Source organism: Ursus maritimus, unplaced genomic scaffold (genome assembly GCF_017311325.1).
Source record: "Ursus maritimus isolate PB19 unplaced genomic scaffold, ASM1731132v1 scaffold_16, whole genome shotgun sequence".
NCBI classification, from domain to species: domain Eukaryota; kingdom Metazoa; phylum Chordata; class Mammalia; order Carnivora; family Ursidae; genus Ursus; species Ursus maritimus.
The window spans coordinates 55,087,297-55,102,481 of NW_024424008.1; the positions used below are offsets into that span (position 1 = coordinate 55,087,297).

Genomic DNA, 15,185 nt, shown 5'->3' on the forward strand with positions numbered 1-15,185 from the left:
CATGTCTTAGCTGGTTCCCTATCAATTTGATACATTCCAGGAAGATGGGATTCTTTTCTTTTACCTGTGTTAGGTCTGTTTTCACATGGATGCTTCTCAACTCTCCAGTCAGGGTCATTTACAGGATGACTATTTCAAAGCCTGGGAGCCACACCCTGCCTCCTGTCAGGTAGCCTCTGTGCCTGGCTCGCTTACACCTGTGAGTATTCACAAAGATAGTTCGATGTTCCTATAATGTTATTCTTTTTTTACTACTTCTCTTCCAACTGGTCTACCAAACCACTTTCCAGGCTACAGATCTTGTTTTCTGTGGGAGTTTCTTCCAGATTTTGAGCAAAGGAGAGCTACTTCTTTTTGTTGTTGTGACACAATTTTCCTATGGCCACTTACCTTGCCCAATCGCCCAATAGTTACGCACTATCTATTTACCTTTAAAACATTGACTTAACCTTTTAAAAAAATCCATGTACTCTTTTTTTTTTTTTTTTTAAGATTTTATTTATTTGAGAGAGAGAGAGAGAGCACAAGCCAGGAGGAGGAGCAGCGGGGGAGGGAGAAGAAGACTTCCTTCTGAGCCAGATGTGGGGCTTGATACCAGAACCCCGAGATCATGACCTGAGCCAAAGGCAGACACTCAACCAACTGAGCCATCCAGGCGCCCAAAATCCATTTGCTCTTAACACCTACAATCAACCCAATTATATATATTAGTAGAAGAATTAGTACATAGATAACTTCTTTCCCTGAATATTTTGCTCGTAACACTTCAATATGAGAATATTTTGGGAAATCACAGAATTTCAAATAAACTACCAAAGTCACCCATTAAAACCCAACATAAGAGTCTCCAGAAAATTGGTCACGGGCCCCTACCTAGCTTTTCCCAACATTCCAAGTAGGGAACTAGTCCTATAATTTCATAGGTTGCTGCAAATATTAGCCTGGGTAGAGTTTCATCTATTGAAGTAATACCCTTTTGAAGGGTGACGAAAATGACTGTGGAAGATTTGAGTTCATAAAATCATTCCCTCTTCTTGGGTCATGAAGTACATTTCAGGAACTGATAATAATGTCAATTGGCTGATTAAACAGAGAATTACAATAGCAGAAGATTTTGTGAGCATGTTTTGCCAACTCCGGATGATTAAAATTAATTTCCTGTTCCTTTTTATTTATACTTTGGCATAATTGCTTTATTCTATTGGCTGACTGCCATTTAAAGTTTATTTATCTGGTATAGTCCATCTCAAGTAGTAAGCTCCTAAAGGGCAGGTATTTGTATGTTTGTCTTCCTGTCGTTCTTTAAAAAATTATAAACTTTATTTATTTATTTTTTTTAAGATTTTGTCAGAGGGAGGGAGGGAGAGAGCACAAGCAGGGGGAGCGGCAGGTAGAGGGAGAAGGAGACTCCCGCTATGTAGGGAGCCTAGTGTGGGGCTCAACCCCAGGACCCTGGGATCATGACCTGGGCCAAAGACAGACACTTCACCGACTGAGCCACCCAGGTGTCCCAACAATATAAACTTTAAAGAAAAAAATGAAAATATACAAAAATGGTATATGACTTGGCTCAACTTAACTCTAAAGTAGAAACTCTCTGAAAGTTGTGTGATTTATTTTTCTTTTGTTTCCTAATTGGGTGTTTAATAGCCTTTTTTTTTTTTTAAGAGTAGCTTTCAGATTTCTTTCTCTTCAATACCGAATGAGAAATACCTCCTGTATCACGACTTCAGCACGCATGTATGGGCACGTGCACACACACACAGAAGTGGGGGTTAAAATGTCACAAATAATACTTTTTACTAAGTGAAATGCATTCTTATGCTTCCTATTCTCTTCCAGTGCATTCTAATTAAAAAAATTTTTTAGTATAGTTGGCACATACTGTTATATTAGTTTCAGTATATATGTGTACAACATAGTGAATCAACAAGTTCATTATACATTATACTATTCTTACCACAAGTGGAGCTGCCATCTGTATCATATGATGCTATTACAATATCATGGACTATGTTCCTTATGCTGCATTAATAGACTTCCCTTAATGATAGTAGTGGTAGTGAGTTTAGTCACAAACACTAATGATTTCATTCTTCTCATTTTAATGCCAGTATAGTTAACCTACAGTGTTATGATTTCATTCTTTATTATAGATGCATTCCTTAAATATTTTATATAAGCTAATATTTTAAAAGTCAAATTTATAAAAGAAACCTTTAATTTATTGTTGTAAAAAGAAATAAGCAATTTCCCATGATTTCTCGTTTTCTAAATAATGGATTTGCACAAAAGAACAGATTTGTTTCTATTGAGATACATTGTTGAAAACTACATGTTACGTAGACTGGGCTTCACTAACTGGCATTACCACCATCCTGGGTGTTCACCCCACGTACTGATTTAACAAAGAAGGCCAATGATTTCCGTTCATTGACTCTTCGGCTCAACTGGTCGTGACTTACTGGAGCCCCAGGTCAAAAAGCACGAGGAGATTGTATCTAGGCTCCGTGAAAGAGTGCCGCAGTTGATGAGTGATGTCGAACATGAGCTGTGGGAAGGAAAACAACTGTGCTGAGTTTTCTGTATGTGCTGTCATCAACTCCAGGAAGGATCTGTGTGCTAACTCTAGGCGGTCTAGGTAAGACATGTGACCTGTTCTCATCACATGTTTTATATTGACGAAGCACTTAGAATTAAAGAAGCCCTTTACAAATTGAACATTTTTCAAGTATGCAGGCCCACAGAATTTCCCTAACCCTTTCCGTATTTAACAATGTCAGAACAACCATGATAATATCTTGGCTTGAAATAGCTCCTTGACATCAGCAAATTCGGAAGACTGAATGATCCTACTTTGCCTTTGCCATTCCTGACAAATCCGTATCTTCAGCTGTGCTCAGTGTGAGAAGTTAAGACTGACTTTCTAATTGCCCAGATCTTGACAGTATAAAAAGCAGATCCTGTGTATTTGTTACCTCCAGTGCAGGGATGTCTTTCAGTGTGAAAATGTTTCTAATGATGAGCAGCAGTAGTTTTGAGAAGAGTAGAATCAGCATTGTGCAGTGTGTTCACACTCGTCACGAAATCGTTCTCTCTACAAGGATCTCTCCGTAGAGTTGAGATTTTCGTGATTTCAGTCCAAATCTTTTGGAGATGTGGTAAAACCTCTGAGACTGAGTTAAGTGACATCCCTAAGTTATAGAGCTAGAGTTAGGGGTAGAGGTGGAGTATTTGGGGTCCCATTTTTTGACACAAAAGGTAATATTAGATCGACTTAAGAAGAGTGCTTGGTGGGGGGCAGGAGGTTCGGAGCATTATTCTCCTTTCCTGCTGGTGTCATTTAGGAGAGTTTGCTGTTTCAAACACTTGTTTGTTTAATGGCTGCTTGCTGGTAAAATGTACATTCAAAATACGATGTGTGTATGTGTGTGTATATATATATATATAGGGTATATATATAGGATATATATATATATATAGGGTGTATATCTATATAGGGTATATATATATAGGGTGTATATATATAGGGTGTATATATATATAGGGTATATATATATATATAGGGTGTATATATAGAGTGTATATATATATAGGGTGTATATATAGGATGTATATATATATATATATATAAAAAATAGGGTATATATATACACACACCACACACAATAGGATTTCTGTTTATAATTGTGTTTTTTAATAATAAAAAATTGTGGCTAAAATGGAATTAAAGGATAGATTCTCAGAAATTCTTTATACGTAAGCTTGTAGAACTGAACATAATTGTCTCCCAACATCTTGTCTGTGAGTTGAGAAAAAGCAAGGAATATCCATTTGGAATTTTGGTTTGCTTTTAAATGTGATTTTTTTTCCATTTTCTGTGCTCATCGGGTTCTCTACTCCATTCCCGGTAGTAGGGGTACACTCACAGACCTGGAGGGCGTTGTGTATTCTCATCACAGTAGTGGGATCCAGAAATAATTATTGAAATTGATTTCTCTAGGCAACTTCCATACTTTAATTTTTCATTCTATAAAATATCCAAATAAGTCAAATCCTGTTATGGCGAATTGTCTAGCCTTGCTCAAAATTAATAGTTTACTGGAGCTTGAACTCATTTTGCTAATTAGAGATTTTTTAGTAGATTTATTACAATGTGATTTAATCTTCGTTGTACGACATTTTAGAGGAAATAGATTGCCCTCCTGGGGCTAGAAGCTAAGGGAAAGAATTCTTGGCACTTAAAGATAGCTAGTCTTAGTTTCCATTAACACTTGGTGTTTGAAGTTGTCCGGCATCCTGGTGCAGCTGGTGACCGTTCTTTCCTTCAACGACTACTTTTGGACTGCCTGCTGCGCCCCAGGTTCTGTACAGGTACCAGCGACACCGGGCTAATCGAGACTGACTCACGTCTGCCTCCCCAGAGCTTAGAGTGCTCAACTTAGAAGTCCTGGGCCTCACTAGTGTTGCTTACAGGGGGATATAAGAAAATGTAATACATCAAAATTTATTGCATGTTTTGGAAAGAAAGATCCTGCATACTGCTTAGAAGCATTAAATTCATAACATATGTCAGCCAATGGTGCTGTTTGATAGCCTCAGTTGATGAGCAGACTTTACTTAGCTATGGGCAAAGTGAACTGTTTTCTCAACTTCAGCCCTCCCACTTGACTTGGAGGTTACAGGACAATTTGATTTTGATGGATCTTTCACATTATCCCCTTAAAGTCTTAGAGGATTCTTTACTGCATTTGTTTACCAGAGAATTTTCAGTGACATTTGAGAAATGAGATCTCTTAAACATGGAGATGGTTTCTCTGTGATGTTCCTGAACTGCATGTTGGCCCTTGCCAGAGATCTCTATTTTTAAAGCTACGTGCGTCATTGTCATTTCCAGCCGATAGATGCCTGAGTGCAAGTTCACATCCTTCCTGTCTTAGGACTTGTGGGGCTTGGCTCAGGCAGCGGGATAGACAGCAGGGAAGGTCACTGAGAAAAAGAGGCTGGGCTGTGAGTTCTTTCCTTGTCCCCACACAGGCATTCTACACTGTGATAAGTGTATTCTTGGGTACAACTGGGGAACCCACCCCTGTTAACTTTTCTCTGTCTCAAAGTCTCCTCACAGCCTTTCTGTGGCTTTTGAAATCCGCCGTCCTCGAGTTTCAAAACTGCACTCCTTTGATTCTTCTACAACTTCCCTAACGACTTCTTCCGTCCCTCGCTTCTTCACGTCCTCCCCCCGGCTCAGTACTGTAGGCGTCCTCCTGCACTTTATCTGTGCTCTTCCGCTCCTCTCTTCTGTCCTGTTTCCTACCCTTTCACCTTTTCCTCCCTCCTCTTAGTTTCAGCTTTTTACATGTACTCTTGTGTACATTTGTTCAGTAGGTCTTGCTACCTCCTGTGCACTTTGTACTAGGCATGGTTTTAGAATGCATGAGGGAATGAGCTAGACAAAGCTCCAGCTTCCAGAGAATTTACTAACTTCCTGATTAATTCACCGATTATAATTATGGAGCTTTTTCCCCCCAAGATTTTATTTATTTATTTTAGAGTACAAGTGGGGGAGGAGCAGAGGGAGAGGGAGAGAGAGAATCTCCAGCATACTCCCCGCTGAGCACAGAGCCCAATGCAGGGCTTGATCCCACGACCCCGAAATCATGACCTGAACCGCAATCAAGAGTCAGTCACTCAACTGACTGAGCTACCCAAGTGCCCCGAATCTTGGAGTATTTTAATGGAGAAGTAGTGTTTGCTATGAGAGCACGTAATTTGGGGACCTGTTCTAAGGAAATAATTATTGGCTGGGATCTGAAAGACGATGGGGCTTTATGAGGTGGGAGTAGGGAATGTTGCAGTCAGTAGGAACAGAAAACAGCTGTTAAGTCCCGGTGTCCCAGTCACGGGACTTCTTTCAGTTCCTTGGTGTAAAATGCAAGTTAGCATCTTTTCTCAATCTCACCCAAACCAGTTCTTCATTGCAGCCCCCTCTTTCCTCCTGTTCACGGTTAGAAGTCTTGGTATCACTGATTTCCTCTGAAATAGGCCTGAGACTTACCCTTTCTTTCTTCTTCCCCCCTGCACAGAACTTCAGGGTGCCATCACTCACACCTGGACTAAGTGCCTTAGTGAGGGGAGTGCTTGCTTCCAGCCTTTCCCTTCAGTACTACCATGTGCCCCCCCCACCCCAGCCGCATAGCCAGTATGCGTCTCTTTCTTCCTGAGACCAATTTTTAAAATCATTTTACTTTTTGGCTGAAAAGCCTAGAATAGATACACAGAATCCAGATTCTCTTAATTTGGGTTCTCCATTATCAGCCCTCAGATTCTCTTCATTTTTCTCAGCCTACCCCTCTTGGGACAAGCAGATGTTTCTCCTGTAAACCATTTCTGCCTCTTTTACTCTGTTCTTTCTAACTTATACCACCATCTCCAGGAAAGCTTTTCAACCACTGTAGCCCCCAGTGATTTCTTCCTCTCTGAACTCTGATTGTCCTTACTATTTTTTTTAAAGATTTTATTTATTTATTCAATAGAGATAGAGACAGCCAGCGAGAGAGGGAACACAAGCAGGGGGAGTGGGAGTGGAAGAAGCAGGCTCATTGCGGAAGAGCCTGATGTGGGGCTCGATCCCATAATGCCGGGATCACGCCCTGAGCCGAAGGCAGACGCTTAACCGCTGTGCCACCCAGGCGCCCCTCTGATTGTTCTTATAATACTTACTTTCTTTATTTTGTATGTGCTAATGTCATTTCCTGGCCTCAATTATAAATCTAGTCATGGAGACATGTTCACAAGAGTTTTGTATACCCTAGTTTAGGATTCACCAAATAGGTACTTAATAAAGGCTTTGATGATGCCCAGAAGATTGATTTAAGTGTCATTTAATGGATGCTGCTAATTCATTGCTAATGGAGGACTGTGAGTAGTTCATATCGTAACCATCTTGTCCTACATGTTGGGCATAGCTTGAATTGATAGTAAACACTGATCTCAATTGAAAACAACAATTCATTTTATTTTTTATTTTTTTAATAATATTTTTTTATTATGTTAGTCACCATACAGCACATCCCTAATTTTTGATGTAAAGTTCCATGATCCTCATTACTTACGTATAACACCCAATGCACCATGCAATATGTGCCCTCCTTAATACCCATCACCAGCCTATCCCATTCCCCCACCCGCCTCCCCTCTGAAGCCTTCAGTGTGTTTCCCAGAGTCCATAGTCTCTCATGGTTCATTCCCCTTCTGAAAACAACAATTTATTTTAATGGGCCCTAATGCTTCAGGGTTCTTTCCTGTCAGTCAGGTTCTCACATGTCATGGACTTAGTCAAGGATTTCTTCTAATGTTACATCGATTTGTATAGTTCTTTATAGTTCACAAATTTTATTCAAATGAATCCTCTTATTAATCCTCATAACTCTCTGAGGTAAATGGTATTATTCTTCTTTTACAGAAGAAATTGAGGGATAAAAAACATAAATGAGTATGGGTCACCCATCTAGTTTGTGGTGGAGCCCAGACTTGAATCTAGGTCTCTGACAGAGAGTTCCTTTTCTAATTGTCTAAATAAAATTTTTTTTTCTAGCTTTACTGAGGTAAAATTAACACATAACGTCATATAAGTTTAAGGTATGTAATGTGGTGATTTGATGTATGTGTGCATTGTACAGTGATGACCAGAGTCAGGTGAGTTAGCACATCCATCACCTCATGTAACCAAAAGTTACCTTTTTAAACAAAATCTTTGTTTTGAAAAAATATTTGATAGAGCACAAGTAGGCAGAGCAGCAGGCAGAGGGAGAGGAGAAGCAGGCTCCTCGCTGAGCAGAGAGCCCGATACGGGCTTGATCCCAGGACTCCGGGATCATGACCTGAACTGAAGACAGACGCTTAACTGACTGAGCTGCCCAGGTGCCCTCCCCCCTTTTTTCTTTCTTCCTTTTTTTTTTTTTTTTTTTTAAATGTTGAGAACATTTAAGATCTGCTTTCTTAGACTTCAAATGTACAACAATGTATTGGCTTTTTTTCCTTTTTTTTTTTTTTTTTTTAGGGAGAGAGTGAGCCAGGCAGGGTGGGGGGAGAGGGGAAGAACCTCAAGAAGACTACCTGCTGAGTGTGGAGCCCAATGCAGGGCTTGATCTTACAACCCTGAGCCGAAATCAAGAGTCGGACACTTAACTGACTGAGCCACCCAGGCACCCCCACAACACCATGTTGTTAAAGATGGTTGTTATGCTGTTCTTGAGATCCTCCAAACTTAGTCTTCCTGTAACTGAAATTTGTACCCTGTAACTTCTCTCCACTTCCCTCAGCCCCTGGTAACCACCATTACACCTGTTTCTGTGAGCTCAACTTTTTTAGATTCCCCGTGTAAGAGAGATCATATACTATTTGTCTTTCTCTGTTGAACTTACTTCACTTAGCATAATGCCCTCAGGATTAATCCATGTTGTCATAGCAGGGTTTCCTTCTTTTTTATGGGTGAATAATATCTGTGTGTGTGTGTGTGTGTGTGTGTGTGTGTGTGTGTATGCATGTGCGTGTGTGCATGTTATATACATATCACATTTCATCCATTGACAGACACTTAGGTTGCTTCTATGTCTTAGCTGTTGTGAATAATGCTGCGATGAACATGAGAGCGTAGATGTCTGAGATAGTGACTTCACTTCCTTCAGATATATACTCAAAAGTGGGATTGCTGGGTCCTATGGTAATTCTCTTTTTAAGTTTTTGAGGAACTTCCTTACTGTTTTCTATAATGGCTGTACCAGTTTACATTCCCACTAACAGTACACGAGAGTTCTTTTTTTCCATAGCCCGGCCAATACTTGTTATTGCGTGTCTTTTTGATAATAGCATTTCTAACAGATGTGAGGTGAAGTGGTATCTCATTATGGTTTTGATTTGCATCTCCCTAATGATTGGTGACATCGAGCATCTTTTCATGTACCCGTTGGCCATTCGTATATCTTCTTTGGAAAAGTGTCTATCCAGGTCTTTGGCCCTTTTAAAATCAGATAATTTGTTTTTTTGCTGTTGAGTTGTATGAGTTCCTTATATGTTTTGGGTGTTAACTCCTTATCAGTTACATGGTTTGCAAGTATTTTTTTTTTTCCCATTCCATAGGTTGCCTTTTTATTTCGTTGATTGTTGGGACTCCTTTTCTCTAAATCTCTTATTTCTTCTCTAATAAAGAACCTGCCCTTGGGGCTCCTGGGTGGCTCAGTTGGTTAAGCATCTGCCTACAGTTCAGGTCATGATCCTGGGGTCCTGGGATTGAACCCTGCTTTGGGCTCCCTGCTCAACAGGGAGTCTGTTTCTCCTTCTCCTCTGCCTCTCCCCATGGCTTGTGTGCATGCTCTCTCAAATTAATAAATAAGATCTTAAAAAAAAAAAAAAGAAAGAAACTGCCCTTGATCATACCTAACCATTTTCTGCTGGGAGCCTTTGTCCTTGTGTGTTTTAGTTGTTCATTAACTGCTTCCTGGAAAAAAAAAAATCAGCAGCTGTTTCCCAAAAAGGATGAAGAAGTTACATATTTTTTTAATGGATTGTTATCTCAATGTGATTTTGCCATGGTATCTTTCTAAAAACGTTAAGTGGAGTTTGCATATGGATGGTGTGATGAATGGAGCCAAGCTAACTGATTTAGTTGTATATTAGTTACTACCCAGATTTTTGGCAGACCACGTATCCAGAACCAAATCTAGATAATCAGACCTATAGAATGCCTGGCCAGAAAAGGACAGGCTGAGGTCAAGTATTGAAATGTCATACAGAGGCCACCTAACCGAAGGAGGTCTTGGCATGAGACCGTGGGAGTCTCTGCCCCTGGCTGCTTCTATTTGACTACAGAGGCATGGCGCTTACAAAGCTTTTAAAAACTTGTTTCATGTTTTTAAAATCCTTGGGAGCTACAGAGTGGGTGTTGAGACCAGAAAGTCTGCTTCCTGAAGTGTTTATGCAAAGAATCATTTTTAGAGTTATGTGGAATGGAATTGGGTCTGACGTCAATTCCCAGTGTGCCTTCTCTCCCCTGGAGGAATAGCCCATATGTAGAGACAGATGTGAGACTCAAGACTCTTACATATAAATGATGCTAGGGGAAAATGGGAGCAGTACTGTGAGTTAGAGGAGGGGGATGAGGGATGACAAGAGTTTACTGCAGGCTAGAAATGAACAAGTTGTTCTTCAAAGCACTTTTTTTAAACTTTCAGTTATGTATAACCCATGAGCCTAAATGTGCACAAAACACAAGTGTACGGTAATCAACAGTAATCAGCAATAATCTTAGAGCCAGGTGCCTGTGTAAGCATCACCAAGGTCAAATACGGGGAGCATCGCCCCCACTCAGAACTCCCGCAGCAGCTCCTTCAGAGGGACTCAGCTGACTTTTTATGGTGGTAATTTCCTTGCTTTTCTCTTTAGATTTACCACTTTTATATGCGTTCATAAATGATTTTAATTAGTTTTGACTATTTTTGAACGTCATATACATGGAATCATACTGCATTTTTTTTGTGTCTTGATCTTTGCCCTCAACACTTTGCTAGTAGTAATAGCATGTGTTGTTGCATAGAGCTGTAGTTTGTTCTGTTTGTTACTGGATAGTGTATCCCTGTGTGACTGTACCATGGTGTATTATTTTACTGTTGATGGATGTTTGCTTGTTTCCAGGCTGGGCCAACTGCAAGTAAAGCCACGTTGAACATTCTTGAATTGTCTTTTGGTGCATGTATTTCTGTTGGATATGTATTAGCTTGAACCACAGTGAAATTACCAATTTTGTGGATTAAACAGTCAAATATTAATTAATCTCATATGGTTCAGTCTAAAACCTAGGGGTACAAATGTTGGATCATAGCAAATGTATATGTTCAATTTTTGTAGATCTGTGAAATAGTTTTCTAAAAATCTTGTACCAATCTAATCTGTTAACAATGAATAGAGTTGCTCTACATTCTGGCCAACACTTGGTATTGTAAATTTTCATTGTGGTTTTGGTTTGCATTTCCTTGGTTACTAAAGAGGTCAAGCACTTGTTCATTTGTTTTTGGCCATTTAGATTTCTAAGAAGTACCTGTTAAAGTCATTTGCCCAGTTTTCTATTGGGTGGTCTGTCTTTGTCTTGTTGACTAGCAGGTGTTCTTTACATATTCTAGATATGAATCCTTGATGGTTAAATATGTTAACATATTTCTTTTGCCAATCAGTGGCTCATCTCTTCACTCTCATAAGGGTGTCTTTGATGAATAGGTATTTTAATGTAGTCAAATTTATCCTTTTTTTTTTTTTGTAGTTAATGCTTTTTGTGTCTTGTCTAAAATGACTTCTACCGTAAGATCTTGAAGATCTTCTCCGGTGTTATCTTTCAAGAGCTTTGTAATTTTGCCTTTTTCATTTAGTTCTGTAATCCATATGAAGTTGACTTTTGTGAGTAGAGTGAGGTTGAGGTCCAGTTTTTACCCCAGCAGACCAGTCAGTGAAGAGCCCATCCTCTCCCCACTGACCTGAGGTGTCACTCTGTCATAAATCAGGGTCCATGTTGCCTGCATCCGTTCTAGACTCTGTTCTCTTCATTAAGCTCTCAGTCTGTTTCTGCACTAACCACCTCTTGTCTCAACTACTCTAAATTTATGGCAAGCAAGCCCACAACCTTGCTTTTCTTTCCTGACGGTGCTTTGGCTGTCCTTGCCTTGTACATTTCCATATACATTTTGAAATTAGCTTATCAAGTTTCACCAAAAAAGTCTGATGGAATTTTTGAGATTGCATTTACTATGTTGATCAGTTTATTTAGACATTACATCTTTATAACAGTGACCGTTTAGGAATAAAGTTTATCTCTCCATTTAATACTATATTGTCAAAAAATTTTTTGAGATTAAAATTCACCATTTCAACAATTTTTTATTGTGATAAAATTTACCACTTTAACCGTTTTTAGAATACAGTTCAGTGGTATTAAGCACATTCATACTGTTGTATAACCATCTGCACTCTGTAACTCTAGACCTTTTTAATCATCTCAAACTGAAAGTTGGTTCTCATTAGTTTTTTAATCCATTCTTCCATGATGGACTTTTGGCTTTTCACCTTTTGTCTGTTGTGAACAATGCTGCTATGAACATTGGGATACAAATAACTGTTTCAAGTCCCTGCTTTCAATTCTTTTGGGTATATACCTAGACATGGAGTTGCTTGATTTTAGGGTAAGCAATGATTTTAAAGTGCACTATTCAGTGGTGTTTAGTACATTCATACTGTTGTGAGGCCATAACCACTATCTAATTTCAGAACATTTTTATCCTCCTCCACCCCTCACCCTAGGAAAACCCCACACCCCTTAAGCAGTCACTTCCCCAGTCCTTAGCAACCACTAATCTGCTTTCTGTCTCAGTGGATTTGTCTGTTCTGGACAGACATTTACATTTCATGTAAATGGAGTCAAACCACATGTGGTCTTTTGTGGCTGGCTTCTTTCACTTAGCCTCATGTTTTCAAGGTTCATCCATGTTATACGATGTATCCTTTTTAAGATTGAATAATATTTCATTGCATGTATTTACCACATTTTAATTATATGAATATACCACATTATAAATTGAGTGTTGACAGACATTTGTCAATAAAATTCCATAATTTTTTAGAGAGGACTTTCCCATATTTTTGTTAGATTTATTCCCAGGCATACATTTTAAAATTCTTGTGAATTATGTTTTATAATATAACTTGAAAATACATAATTTTAAAGAGTAAAAGCACTTTCTATATTGTCTGTTGTTCTGTAGGAATATATGACATTGATTTTTACGTCCTGTAAGTCTAAAGTTTGCTAAACTCCCTGAATTCCAAAAATTTATTGGGCAACCAGATTTTGTATATACCAATCATGTCATTGTGATGAATGAGTTTTGTTATCTCTTTCCATTTCTGTCATTTTTTTCTCTCACCTTACCCTGCTGACTGAAATCTCTAGTACAATGTTGAATAGAGTAGTGACAAAAAGTCTTGACTGATTCCTGATCCCAAGGGAAAAACTTGAAACCCTTTACCATTAAATACGAGATTTGCTGTAGGTCTATTCATGTTTCCAATGGCCTTTATCTTATCTGATACCTGGCATTCTAGGAGGACTCTTTATTAATTTTAATTGTAAGAAACATTGAGATGAGCTCCTGAGAGCACTTTCCTTCTGATTCAGTCATTTGGGGCAGTCTTGATACGACTTTTGAAGTCACACTGAGTTGGGTCCAGATCTGGCTCTGTCATATACTTGTAATTTTGGTTAGGACTATGCATTTTTTTAGTTGGAAAGGAACTATTTAATAACAGAAGTATCCTGCAGATTTTGTAGCACGTTCCATTGAATTAATCAGTTTTGTGAGAAGCACGGTACTGATAGAGTTTTAAATGAAATGTACTAATATTCTCTTATGATTACCTCTGATGCTCTGATGTATCCATGTTGTAAGCAATTGGATGATACAGTTTTGCTAATAGTTACTATATGTTTTTTGTAATCTTCTCCATTCTTACAGTTCTGATATCTCAGTTGTACTGATCTTTTGCTGCAATGGCAGTTCCCATGTCTCTGTCAGGTCTCTTGAATTTTTGAAGGAGATGATGAGCGTGATACTGCTGTACCACTTATGAGGTGTAGGGTAACCTCACATGGCTCTGTCAGCAGAGACAGGACTTACTCACACATTAGCATATGTGGTTAGGTGATGCCCTTTCAGTCTCTGAGATAAGAGGTGGTAGATTGGAAGGGAAGGGAATAATAGCAGAAGAAGAGAGTTTTTTGAGTAGGTTGTGGACTCATGCTAGCTTCAGAAGTGTCTGTGAGGCCAGAGGAACTTAATACCTGAGCTAGAGTCAGAACTCCCAAAGCTTGCATGTATATTTGGCTAGATGGGTACATGTCTGTCTCCTGTAACTGGGAGCCTAATTAGTACCCTAGCACCCAACACTTCTCTGAGGGGAGAAAGCACAGGTAATATTGTCCAAGGACTTGGAGGTTTGTGTTTCTGAAACGCTGTGGGAGTTTTTAGGATTGTAATTGATGTTCTTTATCCTGAAAGGACCTTTGCAATTACTGATGAAGTGCTGGCCTTTCTCCATTGCAGACTGACATCAGTAAATGCCATTATTTAGTGGACTTGGACACCATGAGAGAAACACCCCGGGAGCCGAAATACTCATCAAATAGAGAAGAATGGATCAGCTTGGCCTACAGACCCTTCCTTGATGCTTCTAGGTATGTGGTTAGAGATGTGCTAGGACTAGTAAGGGTGAAAATTAGAATCTTGGTTGAATAACTTCCAGTCCTGGGCTGACTGTAATAGCCATCATTTCCTTTGATTTTCATTTGGGCCCAAACACATCTTCTGTTTTTGTCCAGTGTCCTGAGAAATCTAAAAGAGTGCTCTCTTTTTCTAGGCACTGAATGCAAAGTTCACTCAGGTATCATCCAAATAAAAGAATCTAACTAAAACAGATCCACTGGAGGCAATGCAAATAAGTGTTTGACATGGGTTACTTTTGGCAATCAACTTCAACTGTCCTACTGAGAGTATTGTAACACTGTTAGGAAGATTGACTGTGTCCTTTAAGGAGCTAGAATTTCATATCCATTATTTTTAGGATCAAGGCTCAGTCAAGGAAGGGACAGGCCTTACTTGATCTTCAATAGAGGGACCAAAAAGACCAGGACTTGTCTGGCTCTTGAGAAGGGCCTGAGAACTAATGACAAGAGAGGAGTCAGGACCTTCAGGTGAGGGAGTAATGGGGTTGAGTTGGAGGAGTCAAGTTATTTGTGGGTAGAGGTCCAGGGAGGCCTGGTGGTCAGAGTCCAGACAGAGCAAAAGGTAGAGGACCAGGTCCTGAGAGGCAGGTCTAGGACTCAGAAACAGGGAAGAAGATGTTTTTAGGAGGAGGGAGTGCTCAGAAGCTGCTGATAAATAAAGTTGAATAAGAACAATTGTCCATTGGGTTAGGCAGTTGATAAAAGCAATTTCGGTGGAGTGGTAGGGGCATGGTGATTTGAGAGATGAGGGGGATGAGAGCAAAAGTGGAATTGGAGATGGCGAATATAGAGAAGTCTTCTGAAGAGTTTTGCTCTAAAGGGAAGCAGAGAAATAGAGCCATAGCTGGAAGTGGGTACTGTAGGG

General features: G+C 39.4%; 1 protein-coding gene across 5 annotated transcripts in view; it reads left to right on the forward strand.

Moving 5' to 3' along the window:
* ALG9 (ALG9 alpha-1,2-mannosyltransferase) overlaps positions 1-15,185 on the forward strand; it is a 128,921-nt gene that overhangs the window by 49,624 nt on the left and 64,112 nt on the right. For all 5 annotated transcript variants that reach the window (XR_005835083.1, XM_040631222.1, XM_040631223.1 and 2 more), the window contains one exon: positions 14,142-14,272. Coding sequence is in view for 4 of the 5 variants with exons in the window: in XM_040631222.1 (XP_040487156.1) it covers positions 14,142-14,272 (131 nt within the window). In the remaining variant the exon portion in view is untranslated. The remainder of the gene's footprint in view (positions 1-14,141; positions 14,273-15,185) is intronic.